This window comes from Drosophila elegans, unplaced genomic scaffold (assembly GCF_018152505.1).
Source record: "Drosophila elegans isolate 14027-0461.03 unplaced genomic scaffold, ASM1815250v1 contig_149, whole genome shotgun sequence".
NCBI classification, from domain to species: Eukaryota; Metazoa; Arthropoda; class Insecta; order Diptera; family Drosophilidae; genus Drosophila; species Drosophila elegans.
This window is the reverse complement of record NW_024545513.1, coordinates 21,273,048-21,293,500: the sequence shown is the minus strand read 5'-3', so window position 1 is coordinate 21,293,500 and position 20,453 is coordinate 21,273,048. Positions and strand designations below refer to the sequence as shown.

General features: G+C 39.8%; 1 protein-coding gene across 1 annotated transcript in view; it reads left to right on the top strand.

Moving 5' to 3' along the window:
* Positions 1-19,838: 19,838 nt before the first annotated feature.
* The window catches only part of LOC108147604 (dopamine D2-like receptor), a 28,290-nt gene continuing 27,675 nt past the window's right edge, over positions 19,839-20,453 (top strand). Inside the window, exon 1 of the mRNA XM_017274243.2 lies at positions 19,839-19,874. Coding sequence (XP_017129732.1) covers positions 19,839-19,874 — 36 coding nt within the window. The remainder of the gene's footprint in view (positions 19,875-20,453) is intronic.

Sequence of the window (20,453 nt, the reverse complement as noted above, 5' to 3'; positions counted from 1 at the left end):
CTGAATCTCTGTTTCAGGGCTTAGGAGACACACATTTTTATCGTCAATTTCGCTGAGCTATGGAAATTATTCAAGGCACTAACTTAATGGTATGACAGGGCTTTGATGACAGAGCAAAGGATTTTACTACAAACATTTTTGTATTACTAAAAGCTAACAGTGAAGAACGAACTACCAAAACATCAGCTGAATATTGCCTTGATTCGTTATTAGGTTTTCTAAGTGTGGTCTTCTTCGTCACTAAGTGGACTGTCGTTCGCAGTGATTTAAGTGTCAAAATAAGTTCGATTAGTTACATGATACAATATCATTTACCCTTGAATTGCATAGAAAATACAGTTTTAGGGAAAAATTAAGCAAGGAAACAGGGGCTTCAAAAATGTATATGGTTGTGCTATTTGCTATTTGCTATATAAAACACTAAAATCGCGCTAATCACAGCAATATTTTCCCATTGATTCGGAATACATATATTGTTAGGCAATTCACCGGATTTGTGTTTACTTACGAAATGAGAATCCGCGATATATAAGCACCCTCGCATATTTTGATGCCGTTTCCTGTGTTTTGTTTAATCATTTTCGCAGCGCATTCTAGTCGCAGTGCTCGCTGCCTTTCACCGGATTTTTGCATAATGAAATTGGGACACGGCGCACAAAGTGAGCTGCGATGCCGACATCATCGAGTTACAAATTCGTTTACGTTTACGTGTTTACCTTCCCATCGCTTTCTCTTTGTTGCTCGCCAATGGCGGGCAGAATTTTCAGAAAACAAAAAAAACACCAAACACAACAGCCATCGCGCGCAAATTTTGTAGGTTTTTCTCACTTATTTCTGTCGGTTCGCTTTGGCTCTCGGGCTTTTGTTTTTCGTGGCAGATTGCGTCAGATATTAAATTTATTTGCGCGAAATTCGCACATCGGTCGCTGCCGCCAGCAGCCAGTTTTTGCTCGTAGGAAGGCGGGGTGGGCACTGGCGGGGGCAGGGGCGTGGCAGGAGGCTCTAATACCCTAGCCAAACACGAAAAGGCTTGTTTTGCGAAATTTCTCCAGTGACAGCCACATGATATAGAGCCAAAGTTTGCCTGCTCTCGAAATCCCTCTTTCGGGAACTTTTCTTCCGGAAAATTCCATATATGTTTTTGATAAAATCTGACTTAATGAGCAAGCATTATGGGCAGTGACGGTGAAAGTTTTCATGCCAGCGTGTGTTCACTCGAAGAAAAACCCTGCAATTTAAATTGAGGAGAGTGAAAAGAAGTGCACAATTTAATCAAACAAACTAATAGTACACAGCCATAATTTTTAATTTTGCAAAAATGCCAGATGGACGGAGGATTCTCAGTAAGAATAGCATACAGAATATTATTTCATACCTTATTTTTTGTTTTAGCTGCTAATTTGTGTGTTCTAAATATCTTAACTATATGAAATGACGAGTGTTGGGGCTTTAAGGATCCACTTTGGGAAAGTACCCTTAAAAATGCATAAAATGTTGTTTCCATTTTACTACTTGTATTACTTGCTCTTTTCATTTACAATTTTTTGTTCATAATTACTAGCCCAAAAGAACGAAAATGCATCAGGCTCCGACACACAGCTAAAGCACCATTTTTAAGTGCATTTACACAAAACCGGAACAATCCAATGGGAGAAAGCCTCTTGTTTCCAATTAATATTTTTTTCCGCTCCGTGCTGCGCGTTGTTGGCGCTGTTTTGGCGCGGATTACCAACTCAAAAATGCAACCATTTGTATGTGTTTTTTGTGTAACCAAGGGAGAAGCGTACACTGAACAAATCGCTGAAGGGTTTTAAGAAATCAAGTTGAAAAGAAAATGTTGCAGCATGTTTGTGTATATTTTAAAATGTTGCACATATATTGTTGGCTAGTATTTTTAATTCAAAACTCATTTCGTCTAGTTTTGCTTCTTTTTTTTCAGTGTAGGGACATGGGCTTAAATTCTATGGGTAAAAGTTTTTGAATTCTCCGCGCGTCCATGGCGCAGGGATTACGTTTCAATTAGACACTAGCCAGAATCCGAAACAAAGAGTAGCTGGTTGCGCAAAGCTGATTGGACCAGATCCGACTTATTAGCTGCTTGTGATGCTGATGACTCATTTGGGACTAGAATTTTAACTAAATCCAGTGCAGAAACATTTTAATTCAAGAAAAAAAAGTACTATATAGTACATTAAAAACATCTTGTAACAAAGGTATAACGATGGTCAGTTTAAATGTTAAAAGCTGCTATTGGCCGAGTATATAACAGTTAATGATCTCACTGGGATGAATATTTTGGCATTAAGTCAACAAGGCAATCGGGAACTAATACTTGAGACGGGCTACATGATTTAGCCATTCGTTTTTGTCTGTAGCTTGAAGAAACTGTTGTAGAAACTGGGCAATTTATGTTGTGTTCAGAATTAGACAGACAAAAGCCCATTCTGTTTGCGGCATATAGCGGCAATGGCCGGAAAACAACACACCCGTGTGCCGACTAAAAGGCTTAAAAACACAATTAATTGAACTGTTTGTGGGCTGTTGTCCACAACATTCGAATTGAAATGTTTGCACTGGCTGGCTTTATTCATGGCTGCCCGAGGCTTGGCCAAACGAATCGAATATAAAATATTTAATAAGCAGGAAAAAACTCGTCCATGTTATGTGCATAAATGTGGTGTGTACGAGTGTGGGTGGTCGAGTGTGTGCCAGGACATTCAGGACATCGAGGACATTGAGGACGTGGACGATGGGGGGCATCAGAAGTGTTGCACAGGGGCATACAAATCTTGGCAGAACTTGAGCCGTAAGTGACGTGAGCAGCTTTTAGTCGTCCCTTTTTGCCCAGCAGCTGTCAGTCGTCCTTCATTCCGTTGGTTTTAGTTGCTTGGCTCCGTCTGGGAGCGAATCTCCATATCCTGAGCACTGAGCTTGTCGTCGGGACATCCTTCGGTGGACATCCTTCGGTGGCAAATGGCTGTCAAACCTGCTTGCAATTTTTATGAAGACATCGGCGAGTGCGCCGACTTTGCCACAGACTGAAACTGAAGAACTCCCTTTGCTTGTTGCTCTTTGCAGACCGATTACTTTGGCATTACGTACTTAGAGTCGAATCGACAGCGCACTCAGGACAGCAGGACTGCAGGACTGCCAGACGGCAGGACCTCTGGACTTCTGGACACCGGAGGACTGGACACCTCGGACCACTGGAGTGGTCGGCCGATTGGTAAGTCTGTCTGGTCGAAAACAACTTAAGTATTCAAGAGCTGCCAGCATTCATTGGTCGAAACTCGGGCCAGCTCGTTTCGGGGTTAATTAAAATACAGAATACACTTTGACAAAATGCCATTTAATCTACTCAGCAAATCCCGAAAAAAGCGGGCGGCCAATTAATTATGCGCATATTTGTGGCCTCAACAACAATAACGAAACGAAACGAAACCACTTCGAAACAAAACGAAATGAATGAAAGAGGGCCCAAAGAAAAATAAAAAGGCTCATTGTGATTTGCATTTTCGTCCTTGTCGGTTCGGTGTGCCATTTATGACAGATTTCTGCCGAAGGACCGCTGCCTGGCAACCCGCTAATGCGGTGCGGTGGGTGGGCCCATCTATTAATTACAACAACAATCTACTACTAATCAGTTGGGAAGAAAGCGGCGGGGGCGGGATTAAATCGTCTTCAGTGTTAAATGAGCCGATGAGTCGCATAAATTTCCAAATGGCGACTGTACTTTTCGGCATGCCAAGGGTGCGCAGCATCTTAACATGAGTCAAGATGCTTAGCCATTAGCGACGGGCCAAGTCAGTTGTATTTTCACTTTAATAGCCAATTTTCAGAGGTGCCTTAAAGAATGGGAGCTACACCCAGAGAAAAGCCCAATAGTTAAATGAAACATTAAGATATTTGACTGTAACATTGCTTTTCAAAATATAAACTTAATTAAAATAAACTAAAACAAGAAAGAAAGCAAACTTCGGCAAGCCGAAGTTCATATACCCTTGCAGCTATTGCAAGAATTAAACATTTTTGAAAACATTAAAATTATAATTTACTTGCGTATAAGTTTAAAAACATTGAAGCTATGATGATTTGCAGCTCAATTATTTGATAGTTATTTTATATATTTTTATTGTTCCTATGGGAGCTATATGATATAGTCGTCCGACTTTGATGAAACTTAAACCGTAAATTGGAAATATTTAACCATTACTAAATGTCGAAGAACTAAACAAAAAATTAAAAAACAGAAAAGTTATCATTTTTTTTCATTTATTTCTCCGATTGTTCCTATGGGAGCTATATGATATAGTCGTCCGACTTTGATGAAATTTAAACCGTAAATCGAAAATATTTAACCATTACTAAATGTCGAAGAACTAAACAAAAAATTAAAAAAAAAAAAAGTTATAATTTTTTCTCATTTATTTTTCCGATTGTTCCTATGGGAGCTATATGCTATAGTCGTCCGATTTTGATGAAATTTTTACCATAATTCTGAAATATTTAACCATTGCTTTATGTCGAAGAACAAAACAAAAAATTAAAAAACAGCAAAGTTATAATTTTTTTTCAATTATTTTTCCGATTGTTCCTATGGGAGCTATATGCTATAGTCGTCCGATTTTGATGAAATTTAAAGCATAATTCTGAAATATTTAACCATTGCTATATGTCGAAGAACTAAACAAAAAATTAAAAAACAGCAAAGTTATAATTTTTTTTCATTTATTTTTCCGATTGTTCCTATGGGAGCTATATGCTATAGTCGTCCGATCCGGCTCGTTCCGACTTATATACTACCTGCAATAGAAAGACAACTTTTGGGAAAGTTTCATGCAGATAGCTTTAAAACTGAGAGACTAGTTTGCATATAAACGGACGGACAGACGGATAGACGGACAGACGGACATGGCTAGATCAACTCGCCTAGTGATGCTAATCAAGAATATATATACTTTATAGGGTCGGAGATGTCTCCTTCACTGCGTTGCAAACTTCTGACTGAAATTATAATACCCTCTGCAAGGGTATAAACATGATTCCGTAATTATTAACATATTTCATTTGTTTAGTCAATAGAAATTTAAAACTTAATTTTTGCATACTTTAAAATAAAAACGAAAGTGTAACACATCTTGATTTAATAACAACCATGATTTTTCTATGGGTGTACCTCCCGGAAGATAATTATTTCACTCACCTAAAACTGAACACCATCATTAGGAGCATACATACATACAAATAATTTCTTAATTTAATTTTGACTAAAAGCAACTATAATTTTTAAGAATTTACATGATTTATATGATTTTACCTAAAGGCCAATAACAACTGCAGATTAATTTATTGGCCATTAAAGACTCGTGTTATTTAAATTGTAAATATATTTGAGCATATTTTTATAATATAAATTATTAATTACCGTGAACAAACATGTACATACATATATGAATGTTTACATTAAAACAACAAAGAAAGCAAACTTCGGCAAGCCAAAGTTTATATAAACTTGCAGCCATTGCACAAATTAATTATACTTTAAAACAACAATATTCAGTTTTTTATGCCTATATGCTTAACAACAGTAAAGCGATGTTGTTTTTCCGCTGAATTCGTTGTCCGATTTTAATAATGTAACCCTGAAATAATAAGTCAACACTTGATATCGAAGTATATTCAAATCAATTAAGAGACAGCGAAGTTGTCATTCTTTTATCCAGAGGGTATAAAATATTTTAATGTTTCATTTTACTAACTGGTTTTTCTCTGGGTATATAAAAAATTCCATTACCAAAATACCGTTCTGGTAACACTTTTCAGTCCGTTGTTTTTCTGCTGTGTCAGACAGAAAGTAATCGAACTACTCAATAAAGTCAAAAACGTCGTATTTCTCAACTACCATCCCAATCACCTTTGTCCATATTAACGCTTTGGTTAATAACTTTGTTTGGTTGGTTAGAAAACTCAAGAGCACACCCACTGTTCACCCATTCCCCTTGCGATACGTTATGTTATATTAAATATTAATGCTGCCTTGATTGGGGCCGTGCCGCCATGGTGGACTGACTTGAATTGGATTGGATGGATTTTGCATTATTGAATCGAGACTTGAACAACTAATCAAACTTATGTAATTATCGCTGCTGCTTATTCAGTTTAATGCGCATTTATCTGCAGGGCGGTCGGGGAAAAACAACAACGAACTCCCATTAAATTCGGCTGAACTTGGCCATCGCGACGGGTGGCTTTCTTTGGGGGAGGTCATTGAGAACAACCCCAATCCCGGCAATAAAACACACACACTCTTAATTATAAAGTCCTTACTTGGTTCAAATTTGGTTATTTTGTTTCAATGTTTCTGAGGACAGACATTTTCCTTGAATGTCGATCACCTTCTGACGATTATAAGTTCGAATTTGACATTATTTTGAAAATAAAAGAAACTACAATTGCTAAGGAATAAGAAAGTATATAAGGTTTAAAATTAAATAACCACAGAAATCTTTACAATGATAAGAAAATTGAATGGTAAAATTAATTATCTGACTATTGAATTCAAAATTATAAGTATAATATTTAAATTTAATACTCCTTACAATGTATATGCATGATTTAATCCCGACTCGTCGCACAAAAAGATAAATTTATATATAGCGTAATCTTGTTCAAAAATTGAGATTTCAATTTCCAGTCATGTTTCCCTGCTATGTTTCACATATCTATGAATAACGTTTAATAACCATTTAAATGGTTGATCAACGTTAAATTCTAATTATTTATTAATAAAAAAATAAATGAAGATGTAAAATATTCTGATATGTTAAAGATGCGATAAATACTAAAAAAAACAAGAAAGACAGCAAACTTCGGCAAGCCGAAGTTCATATACCCTTGCAGCTATCGCAAGAATTAAATATTTTTGAAAACATTAAAATTATGATTTACTTGCGTATATGTTTAAAAACATTGAAGCTATGACGATTTGCAGCTTAATTATTTGATTGTTCTATTATATATTTTTATTATTTGTATGGGAGCTATATGATATAGTCGTCCGATTTTGATGAAATTTTAACCATAATTCTGAAATATTTAACCATTGCTATATGTCGAAGAACTAAACAAAAAATTAAAAAACAGCAAAGTTATAATTTTTTTCAATTATTCTTCCGATTGTTCCTATGGGAGCTATATGCTATAGTCGTCCGATTTTGATGAAATTTAAACCATAATTCTGAATTATTTAACCATTGCTATATGTCGAAGAACTAAACAAAAAATTAAAAAACAGCAAAGTTATAATTTTTTTCAATTGTTTTTCCGATTGTTCCTATGGGAGCTATATGCTATAGTCGTCCGATTTTGATGAAATTTAAACCATAATTCTGAATTATTTAACCATTGCTATATGTCGAAGAACTAAACAAAAAATTAAAAAACAGCAAAGTTATAATTTTTTTTCAATTATTTTTCCGATTGTTCCTATGGGAGCTATATGCTATAGTCGTCCGATTTTGATGTAATTTAAACCATAATTCTGAATTATTTAACCATTGGTATATGTCGAAGAACTAAACAAAAAATTAAAAAACAGCAAAGTTATAATTTTTTTTCAATTATTTTTCCGATTGTTCCTATGGGAGCTATATGCTATAGTCGTCCGATCCGGCTCGTTCCGACTTATATACTACCTGCAATAGAAAGACAACTTTTGGGAAAGTTTCATGCAGCTAGCTTTAAAACTGAGAGACTAGTTTGCATATAAACGGACGGACAGACGGACAGACGGACAGACTGACAGACGGACAGACGGACAGACGGACGGACAGACGGACATGGCTAGATCGACTCTACTAGTGATGCTGATCAAGAATATATATACTTTATAGGGTCGGAAACGTCTCCTTCACTGCGTTGCAAACTTCTGACTGAAATTATAATACCCTCTGCAAGGGTATAAATATAGAGCAGAGTTTTTGAATCCATGGATGCAATTTAATATTTGTAATAACTAAAACCCGCAATGGATGAAATTATTACCAGTGTACCAAACAGATTTGGCGAGCATCAAAGTGAACATTTTTACGAATTCCAAACAAAATCGGCTGGAAGAGATTTCGCCAAGAAAGAAAGAATGTCAATGGCGACTTCTTCAGTTCAGCATTTCATTAACAAAACGTGAAGTCATATTCATCGTTTGTGTGTAAGTGAATTGATAATATGGTAATTGAAAAGTTTTCGCCAAACGATTGCGTGAAATGTGCTTCGCTGGAGCCCAGAACTGAATGGCTTCGCAGTCGAACAGAAGAGTGAAAGCCCCTCGAATGTAATGCCCCAAATGTAATGCCCCGAATGAAATAAAGGCCAGCAGATAGCGAAATTTGTGAAAAGTAAAGCGAAAAAAGCGCGAAAGCAATATTTGGGTAAGTTCGAGCCGAGGGCCATGGCAATAATAATAATAATAACTCACAAATAAATATTGAAATGGAAAAACCGTTGGCCATATCAGTGCTGCCGTTGTTGCAAGAAATGGAAAGCAAGGAAAACAGGGAAAGCAGGGAAATAAACAAAGCCAAAATGAAATGAACTGTAATCAATTTCCAGTTCGAGCCGTGGGAGGTGAAGTGGGTGGCGACGAGGCAGGACAAGGTCGGCGGGCGATGGCAGGAACGATAATATCCCCAGCAATTTATTGTAAGGTCCTTCTGCCTTGAACGGCCAAGCCAATTATAAACGTTTTCGCTGGAAAAAACAAGTCAAAAATATATATATATATAAATAAAATACAAGTTGACCCGAACCGCAAAAGTGAAAAGAATTATTAACCTGGGCGATAGCGTTGGCGGCGAGGAAATGTTCAGCGGAAATATATAAATAAATTCGTATATAGGGCAGATGCCCAAATTTGTAAACATGATGATGAAACCGCAAGTTAAATGCCCCTTAATGTTTGCTTTAATGTAACATTAATATTATATATTAATAAATTAATCATGCTCTAATTGAAAACGCACAGATTTGTAAATTGTACAACATTGAACATTCCAATAAAAACCAATACAACATTATCTGTTTGTATAAATTATTTATTATTTTGGACTAAAGTAATTTGGCATAAGAAATATTTTTGTAAACTGAAAACTAAAAATTTAGATACGTTTTTTAACTGCTATGCTTAGTGAAACATCTAATATCAGCTCGCAACCCATGGACCCCCTTGTAAAGTGTAGAGTAATATAATATTTTTGATTTGACCAGCCTGCTGTTGCACACTTGTGTTTTCGCTGTTCTGTTTTTGACTCCTCTGATACACACTTTATTTTTTTTTTTGGTAATTTTCAATGTTTTTTGTAAAAGTTTGCAGTAACTTTTTCGTTTGTTTTTTGCTTTTTAACGATTCAACTTTTGTTAGCTTTAGCGGCGTGGCCGATTCTTCTTTTTAATTTGGCATGGCCAGTGAAATTTATGAAATCTCGCACAGTTGCCGATAACAGTCGAGTGGTTGGTGCAGGGTGGTGTAGGATGGTGCAGGGTGGTGCAGGGTGGTGCAGGGGGTTCCATCTGCAGGCAGGGATGAAATCATAGTCACGAGAAGAAAGTGCCCAACCAAAAGTATCTAAAAGTGGCTCTGTGTTCTCTCCGGCAGCTCTTTTCCTTGCATTTCTATGCACCGACTGGTAATTAATTTCCACAGCGATTGCGCCCAAGTGCGGAAGACACTGACAAAAAAAAGCTTTCAATAGTATAATTATTGTTTTTTTACATGCTACTAAATATTACGATTTTTTACAAAAAATTTCTAATCTGTTATAAGACAAGTTTACATACCTTAGAGAAAAGATGGTAAAACAATCGATAGCACTATCGATACTATCGATGGTCATACAATTTAGCAAGCATCAATGGGTTGGGCAAATGGGTTAAATAAGAATTTGAATTTCTTTTTGTTGATATTTCGTTCTTACTTTTCTGAGGCTAAACCATTTTTGATATTTTCAATTGTATCTATAGTGAACAGCATCGATAGCCAAAAGTATCGATAGTACACAAACTAACCAACCCTACCTTAGAGTATGATTTCTGGTAAATGATGGGAAATGATGCAATCAATGATGCCGAGTCATTTCCACTGAGACATATTTAAAGCTGTTAGACTTTTTCTCAGTGCACAGCCATGCAGCTCGAACAGTTATGTGCAGTTATGGTACTAGTAAATGGGCTGTGAAAGGGGTGGGTGTGCGATTCTACTCCGTTCGGTCTGCAGCTTCTTTTCGCCTGGTTATTCTCGGCACATGCAGCAGCGCACTTTATCAATTTTATGTCGACTATAATTGCATTAAATTGAGTTTCTGCCAGCGAGTCGAGCAGCCACGCCCCCGCCTCGTGACCGTCCACTCAGGGAGCCTTCCACGGTTGGCTGGTCGGTGCGATAGGAGCGCTGTGCATATATTTACATGGCCATATTAAAAAGTTGCCTGCAAATGAAGTTATTGTTTAAAACGGACGGCAACAAATGTATGCACTCGCCCAGCGCCGTCGAAGTGGGTGCTGAAGTGAATGTGGCTCCGCATTAAAGCAATCTGCAGCAGACACTCGGAGATCGGGCTACCGGCCAAAGGATGCGTGGCCAGTCGACTCCATTCACGGCCAGGTAATGGAATTATCGATCCGGGGCAGGGGGATTCGACCGGAGGAGACACGAACGTCGAACATGACGCCGCATGAAAATCTGACAACAGACGAGGAAATAAGAAATTGAAATCCTCGAATGCCGCACGAAAACGAAGGACCACACACATGCTCCTCCGTATTCCTCGCTGATTTCAGGACCTCGTCTCGAAGGACGACAGGCGGTAGGCGGTGGGTGGTGTGTGGTGTGTGGTGTGCGGTGGGCGTGACACACATCAAATGACAAACGAGTTGCCGCTGCATTATTGAATTAAACGCGAAGGCGACGCACACGGACACCTCCTCGTCCCGTATTCCTGTGAATGTGAATGTGAATGCGTATGTGTTTTGTTAATAAGCAGGGCGGATCAGCAATTTATTGGCCATTGTATTTGTCCATTGGAGTTTCAGCCTCCTTGGGCATCGCTGCGAACTTTCCTCTGCACTGCACTGAGGGGAAAAGTGTCTCCAGAAGTTGCCAACTTCTTTTAAAGACGGGCCACTCCGTAAACTTTTATCCCAGGTGCCAATGTCCCCAAACATCAAGCGTTTGGACAAGGGTCTGCGTTCCATTCCCCAGACAGGTGCAATATTTATGTGTTTCGCTTAGTTTTTATACCCGCCATTCGATGGATAAAGAGGGTACCGAAAGGTAACGACTGGTATACATATGTGGGGTGCCACAGAATTTCAGGAAATAGATGTGGCCAAGCTCCGTACTTATGTATCCACATATAATTTTGAAATTTTATTATTAATTCAAGCTGTTTGAATTTATCGATTGAAATTTGTAATTCATATCTAGTAGTAGATACTTTTACCTAGGTACGTAGCTAGTTTAACGTTTTGGCAGCTTACATCTTATCTAGATACAAAATAATATGAGGCTACCTTTTAATTTATAATGCTAAAGATTTTTGTTCATATTGAGAATTTTAGTACTTGGGTAAGGAAATATTTTTCATTATTTGTGTTTTCCAATTAGCTTGATACCACTTTAATCCGTTTTGTGTAATATTTGCAAATATGCTTATAAAAAATAGCATAATTTCACTGCAACTTGAAGATAAGTTAATTACACTGCACAGGCAAGATATAATGATGTTGGTTTTTGCATGCTTCCACAACCAAACTTAATTGCATAAGTGGACCAAAATACCATAATTCAACAGCAACTTTAGGATAAATTGATGAACTGATAAGCTTTTAGAAAATTTTAAGTTAAAAATGTGTTTTGTTTACTTGAAAATACTTGAAAAGTGGTGAACTCTTACCTTACCTAAATACTTACTTTCACAAAAACCTTACCTAACAAACTAGTATACATTGTTCATATAATATCGTAGTGCTGTTGAGTACAGCTTACTCTTCTAACACCACAGTATCTATCAGTTTCCGGGGAGGAACAAAAGCATTGCCCATTTATATGGGCAACCCATGCTGGCACCTCTTTTCCGCAGTGTCCATGAGTGATGGCCGCTGCCAAATTGGGCCACTCCGAACTCGGGACCGGCAATTTCAGCGCTGGTAAGCAGTTGCTTTGACTAATTTACGCCGGTCCCCGATTGCGGCCCGTATTTAAATGAATTTGTCCGCCATCGTCTATTTAATTGTAGCCAAGACAGCCTTAGGGCAGAGAGCTTTTGGCCGCCTGAATCTCGTGTTTGTAGCCATCTAATGAAGTTGCCCGCTGCGGGGAGCGAGTGCTGAAAAAAAGAGGAAAACGGATAACGGAAAGAAACACTGGGCTCGGCTGAAAAAGACGCACACGGCGCACTGGGAGTGGGGAGTGGGAGTGGGAACGGGAATGGGAATGGAAATGGGCAGTCGGTCTAGGCCAACAGCAGTTGCCTAGGACCCTCATTTATTTTCACTTTAATCAAAGTGTATGGCAACGAGGCAACAACGATGACGAAGCGCCACCGACCGCAGATGCTCGATGCTCCATGTTCCATGCTCGATGCTCGATGCTCCGTGCTTCGTGCTCCACGGCGGGGTGGAAAATTGGGTGGCTGATGATGGAGGATGGAGGATACTGAACAAATTTGGCTTGGCATGCCCAAAAGAATTCTAAAGCGTAAAATAACAAAGACTCAACGACGGGCAAAAGGCAAAAGCAAAGGCATAGGCAAGGAAGGAGCAGGCTGGCGATGAGGAAAGTAGTTGTGTTTTAATGCGAGCTCCGTGCTACACGTTATCCTTTCAGGCTGGAAACAAAAGCGAAACCAGCAGAGATTGGACCTCTCCCCTTACCGCTCCACCCTCCCCCTTCCCCGCTCCGCCGCCTTACACTCCCGCTAAATGGAAAAAGTAAGCTAATTAGTTAATGAAAGATACTTTCCTTTTGTTCGAACGAGCCGCAGCCTCCTTTAGGACCGAGCGAAACGGGGAGCGAATAAGATACAGAAATTGATTTCGCCGAAGATTCCCCCTTTATTGTCCCATTGTTGCGAAAGTTCGCGCCACTCGCCTACCTTTTGCCACCAATCTGCGGCACAGAGAAAAATACGACGAGCAATCTCCTTGTTGCTAAATATGATGCTCTAAGATATACACTTGCTGGTTATCAAATAGGAGAATTTACTTTTATTAATTTTGATATTTTTCTCAGTTTAATTTCATTAGCCTTACTCAATTTTTCAAGCCTGAAAAAACCCTGCAGTCTAGTGTTCTGTTTTTAAAAAAAAAACACTGCTTACCTGTATAAGAAGTCAAACAAAAATCAAGAAAAAATTTGTTACTCCTGGGAACGAAATAGATGAAGGAATAAAAGTAACATGAAGTATTCATAAATGTAATATTAAGTACAGAAAATCAGTAACAAATATGCTAGCTCCGACTTTAATATTTCTGAGAGTTTCATTTTCAACTCTGCTGTTAAAACAGATCAAGAAATAAATAAAATACATACATTTATATAATAAAGAAATACTCATAGTAGGACAATTCGTTGTAATTTAAGTGTATTATATTTATTTCTGTTTTGGTATAAGCTTTGTCTAGGGATATAGTGGCAATTGGAGCCCCTAGTTGTACTGGATATCCAATGGGCCCACATAAATGAGTGTACGCTTAAGCCGCCACCTTGTTCTCAAAGGGCCTCTGTTAATTTAAAGGGATTTCCTTTTTGGGGGACACGGCCACCCACGAATAACTGAAAGTCCAGCGCGGTTTGCCGTGTGTAGGCGTAGGCATCTGTAATATATGTAGAGTACATACCCTGGGTACACAGGCCCCTGCCACGCCCCCCGGCCCCTGGGTCTCCGGGGGCGACCTTTGGCTGCCACGTCAATTGTGGAGCTGCCTTTGCCTTTGTTTGGCAATTTCGCCCCGTTCGCTGCTCATTTTTCGCTTTCTTTTCTTTCTTTGTGCCCCACTGCATAATTCTGCTTGCCTGGACTGAACCTCTCCCCTCCACCCCCACCCTCTCAGTCACCACCCCCCATGCTATTTTCAGCCAACGTTTTCCCACGGGGCGACCAGTGTCCAGCACTTTGTTGCGCTTTCTGGTCCGTGGTCAGCGGCCCGTGTGCTCTATGCCCTTTTGTGATGCAAAATTGTTTTGCTTGAATAAATCATAAGCTTAAAGCGGGGCAGTGTACAGTTTAAAGTCAGTCGGCAGTGGCCATTGGAGTGCCATTCCATTTGTAATTGGGCATTCGACGGAGATTAAGCGCAGGATAAATGTAACTGGACTCATGAAGCCTTTCTCTAATAAACATTTCTCAAGCTCTTGCGGCTGGTTGAGTTCATAACGTGGAAGTGACCAAGAATTTGTGTTGCCTTATTAAATTTACCATAGTATATTTATTAAATAGTACTTTTGTAGGTCATAATTTAATAGTTCATCCGTAATGCACCCAATAAAAACAGAAAGCTTAGATTTAATAAGCGTGTCTTGAAACTAAACTACAAGCAATATATATAATATATAAGTAATAATTCAATACTAAATAATATAGCCCATCTACTTTTAAGTTTCATGTCTAAAAATGTAGTTTAGGGCTTTATTTTTTAATCATGTACGTTTTTTTTTAATAAATTCGTGGTGTTCATTTAATACTTATATTGTTGAGAAAATTTTTTTTTTTTTGTACCCAATAGTATAAGATTCATGTAAGCTACCCAATTATTTCTTGTTGTATGAGTTATATGATTGGTATATGGTATTGCATCCAAAACTCCAACCAAAATGTAAGCTAACAAAAAAAATGGTCCAATCATAGAAGTCAGTTACGAGGACATCTACAGTAGTAAAAACTGTCTAATCCCTTTTTTTTCGGCTGACAACCGTACGGGTGTCCCTGTTGGTAGTCCGTTATCCTTTTCTGCCTAGATTGCTGGGCGATGTTGGCTTGTCCTTTAGCTCCTTGCCCTGCCTAGCGACTCACTCCTTCTGTTCAATTTAGACGCACTTTACTTTTTCTGCAATAGAAAAAAATCATTGGGGAGAAGGGAACGAGAAACAACAGGACATGACAGCCTCCTGCCGAGCCCTGCACAAAATTGAGCGTGCAATTTGGCTTTTCTTTTCAATAATTTTCCATTAGACAAGAATACGATCCACGCAAAAAAAAAAGAACAATAAAAACAGACGAAGGGTGAGAGGGCGAAAAAGGGGGAAAAATCGAATGCGTTGGCACAAAAAGGGGGCCATTGGCCAGGCGGTGTAAATGATGATAGAGGATTTGGGGTGGATGACTTGCTCACACACACTCACCTCCGTGTTCGCCAGTGTGTGTCCGTACCGTACCGCACACATAAATATATATAGCACCGCCGACGACGACGACGACGACGACACTTCTGGTTCAGTGAAGCATAAGAAATTCTCGAATGAATCGCTCTGTTGACGCTTGAGTAGACTTGAAGCGATAAGCGGTTTTTTGTCCCATATACAAAAATATATCTAGTCGCGATTCCCTTTGTCTGCCGGCCCCTGGTCCATGGTTTCTGGTCCCTGGCCCCTGGTCCCTGGCCCCTGGTCCCTGGCCCACTCCCAGTCAATCTGGTGCACCCATTCAAACAATAACTTTAAGTCTGGGCAAGAGGTTCCGATTTGCTTGGCCAACTTTAAAATCACTCTGTAGCTAAGCTCAAAAAAAGGTTTTCTGACCGCTGGTCAGGGGGCCAAATTACATCGACATTTAGGTTCAACAGAAATATATTTCAGTTATTTCTGTACCAAGCGAGCTAATACTACGTTTATGCTTTTAGTTGCATGAATCAAAATAGCCATTGTTTATGCGATACAGGCATGGTATAATGTTACCAGAGATACCAGAATTTTAAAATTTAGTCCCAACTTAAATTACATGTCTGGCAGTTCTGCTCTTAATTTTTTAATCCTTTTGAAATCGTCAAAGCGAACAGGAAAACTAATTAACACTAAAGCCGATTGAGCACAAGAATAATAAATGACCTTCAAAGGGGGAGAAGACTGTGATTTCATATGTTTACTTTGACTTCCAGTGTTGCGCCTCACAATTTCACGCATTTGATCTGAATTCAATGTTAACTTTCATGTGCAAGCCTAAACATGAAGTAGTGTTTATACGCACACGTATTTCCCTATTTTATGACCATCATATACACACAGTATAAGGGAACTACATAAAAAATACTCGTTGCATGAGTATGAAATGTAATTAAGGTTTCATATAATTAAAAGTTTCATGTAACTGGATCTAAAATGTTTGTAAGGCCTAAGGCTTATCGCAAACTATCATAAATACGCCGAGTTTCTAATTCAGCCCACCGTGCGTATGCGCATTATGGCCTCCCAGCTGATAGCTCATACGCCACGTTGCCACACTGCCTTAAGCATCAACCCAAGCCCAGAACCCTGGCCTAATGGAATTAATCAAATGTCATGCTGATGTCGCACAAACAAGTAAAAAGTTCCCCTGGCGGTGGCCGCTGTTGTCGGCGCTCCTGTTCAAATGTCATTGGCACTAGTGATTCAGATGTTTAAAGTTTCGGACAGCGGAGCCGCCGCATAACTAGTTAACAAGCATTTGCCGCCGGCACTCAACGATTGTGGAGGGCACAGGACGGTCCAAGGACGGCACGATGCCCGTTAAATTGTTGATCTTGGGCAGGCGACAGCATCTGTTCGATACCACAGGCGGCACATAGAAGCCATCGTACAGCACACACCACACAACACACAGCACACAGCAAACACCAAACACACGCGCACATATGTACCGTTTTCGGTGTCGTGATTCTTTTCGCCCCTGGGGCAACATGTGTCCGTATCTATATCTGTGTATCTGGGCGGGCAAAATCTGAAACCAATTTGCTTGCCCGCCCCGTCGCCCCGCCGCTGCATTCTATTTCAGCGCAACCATTGCCACTCAATTTGAATTATGGGCACGGGTCAAAGCCAGGCAAAATGTGATATCGTGGACCCCCGAGGCTCGTCGCGTTGCCATCGATCCAGGAGCAGAGGGAGAGCACTTCCGAACGGGTTATTTATGTATATATCCGTATTTCCATATTGCTGTATTTCTATATTTCTGTATTTCCTCTTCACCTATTCTGATATCTCATATGAGTTGTGGTCTATTGTTTGTCTCATATGGCTTGCACTATTGTGGCTTTTTCATTTTAAATAAGTGTAAATATCTACATTTCGAATTATATGAGCAATTAAGCTATGATGACTTTCACTTCAATTATACGGTTCTTCCTATGGCAGTTACATGCTATCGCTTTCCAATTTAAATACATTTTAAAGCGTAATTCTAAGTTATCAAACCATTTCCAAATCCAAAAGAATTATAACAAATAATTGAAAATTAGGGAAGTTACAATTGCTTTTCATTTGCAAGGGTATAAATACAAGTTAGATATTTAATATTGCTTATTTCAGTACAGTTTTGAGTTTTTAATCAAATAATTCGTATGTGTCCTGCATAATTTTCATACAAATAAATTCCATAGCGGTATATAAAATACATACTTTCCAAAGGTGTCCCATGAAACTTGAAACACAATAGCAGTGGACAACACATTATTAGTCATATATTGTATTGAGCTTTTGCCGCAAGTAGCTCTTTTAAGTATTTTAAATAAGAGTTGAAGAGAAATTAAAACATATAAAAGTGGGGAAGGAACAAGGAGTTGGACAAAGGAGCTGCAGAGGTTATGGATATGCCTTCAGTCTCGGCCATGTGTGCTTGGCCTTGGCCCCCAGCTCCCCCTCCCTCCAAAAAACGCGGCTAAGAAACTTTCGCCCTACTTTTCCCACTTTCCCCCACTTTCCCCATCTCGCCACACGCGACTCTCCACGATGGCGTTGAAAATAATTACACTTGCTGATTTATTGAGTGTCGTGTGGTGCGGCGGGAAAACGGAGGAAATGCCTTGCACCGCCCGGATGTTGTTAATGAGGCACGACATTGGTCGGGATGGCTCGGATTGGATGGAATTGGATGGAATTGGATGGGATTGGGTTGCAGTGGCCACGTCATATTGTAAGCGCCCCAAGGTTGAGTGGGGTCAAGTGATTAGACCCATTCCCGCGACCTGGCAGTGAGTAATCGTGTTCGCCGGGGAAACGGAGCCGCACTGCAGTCCACCCCAATTCGATTACAAGTCGTGATGGTGGAAGTTGAAATCTATTTATTCACGTGGCGAGTAGGGGGCTCACGAAAATGTCAAAGGTTTTACCCGCCGAGGGGTTCAGTTTCTTAGTGCCAGGGAAAGGTGAAATACACATTTGAAAATATCGATTTGTTGGGTGGGCAGTATAATTAAGTAATTAAAAGAGATTTAAGTCTTACATTACTACACTAAATACTAGAATACAATTTATGCAATTGCACACAGTAAAGGGAGATGTAAGAGTTTTGACATTTCCGCATTTCATCAGTGCTCAAATTCATCACCTTTTCATCAGTCTGCCGACTGCGACGCTGGCAGAGCCCACACTCTCAGTCGAAAGTCGGAGCAAACGCGTTTAAAATTTCATTTTCCTCTTTCAATCTTATTCTCCCGATGAGATTTTCTGATGAAAACGCGAGGAAAATGTGTGATTATGCGATGCATTTTTCACTGATTAACTTCAATGCCATACCAATCTAATAATGATGAACACTGTTGTGTGAGGAAATTCATCAATTAATCATCACCAGTGATGCATTTCCGGCGATGATTCACCGATGAAAAACCGGGGAAACTGCAGGGATATGTAAGCTTGCTGGTCACACTAGACTTATGTACACACCATAAACTTATGTACACTTACACTGAGAGGTTTTTCCATCGCCAATCCAATTGAAATTTTTGCTTAAATTTTCCGTGACTCTACACTGACATACGTAACATGTGATCTTCTAATTGTGTTGGTTGCAGTTGCAGTTGCAGTTGCAGTTTTGAGTACCCCTATACTAGGGGGACCTAAGGCAGCACCTCGCACACTTTTCTTTGAGTGTAGATCAGTCCTATGACTTGTTTCCCTGCTCCCCAAAAGTACAGACTTGATTTGCGGTGAGTCGTAGGCCTAACCATTCCGAGATTCTGACGCCGAGGACTTCAGTCCGATGTCCAAATGTCCGATGTAATGGACCAGACATTTCGAAAGTTATGATGTGGCGAGGCCAGGATGCGACACTCACCCGGATCCGGGTCCGGATTCCGGATTCCGTATTCCGGCTCCCCGGGTGCTCTGATGTATGGCTTGCGTGCGGCAGGCGCATATTCAAAGGCATCGCTCAAGCGAAAGTGAAATTAATTACTCAACTTCAGCTGAGCTGCGCCGAGTTAAGTTGCAGGTTGAGTCTCGTTTTGGTTCGCTTCGTTTGACTTGAGTTGAGTTAAGCTAAGTTGCTGCTGCTGCTGCTGCCTCTACTGCCGTTATTAAGGAAAAAGCCCAGCATTTGGATGGCCTTCCGCTCGTCCTGGTGGTGTGCCAAAATTTGATTTGCGCAAACAGTTGCGCCTTCGGATCTGAGATCCCGATCCGGACTGAGAAGTGCCAGGTAATGGCACCATCGCTGCGGCTCCGATTACTTTTGACCCGTTGGAAACTCGAGGCATCCATTCCGCCAGTTCTCTCATTAGACGACCAGCTACAACGAGCCATCTTTTAATTATGGGCCATCGACTCGGGGCGGCTTTAATCAGCGTCAATTGGCGAATACAAAAGCGAAAATTGCAAAATGTGTAGGGGCAAGATAACGCCAAAGGAGGAGGCGGTGAGAGACACAAAAACCTTTTGCTAATTTAATTAAATTACACAATTTTCGCTGTCGCTTTTTGTAGAATAATTGGCAATAAATTGATTAAAGAGTTAATTAAACATGCGGCCATGCCAGTTGCCAGGAGTGGGTCCCCGGGTTCCTGGGTCCGTTCGGGGGGGCGTGGCCGAAAGTGGGACGCGACAGGAGGGGGCGTGACCAAGCGGATAGATAATTACATAGGCACAAAGTGCTCGACCCAACTTGGGGTGTTTAGGGGGTTTTCGAAGTGCAATCGAGGCATGTACATACACAATGAAGGACCTCAGTGGGGAAAAACAACCAAATGCATCGAATATGGGACTCGCAAAATCTTAAAAACACAAGAGCTGCTAGCTCAAAATTATAAAATCTTGTATGATAAGTAAATATTGATGCGCCACTTATAATAGTCGAAATATTCAACATCATAAAGCACTCAACTTGAATAATTGGATACCGATTTTAAAGTGCCACTAATAGTTCACTATTTGTCAATCAATATACGTTCATTACAAATTCATAGCTGTCTTACTTGTCTCGGGTAATTATTTTGTC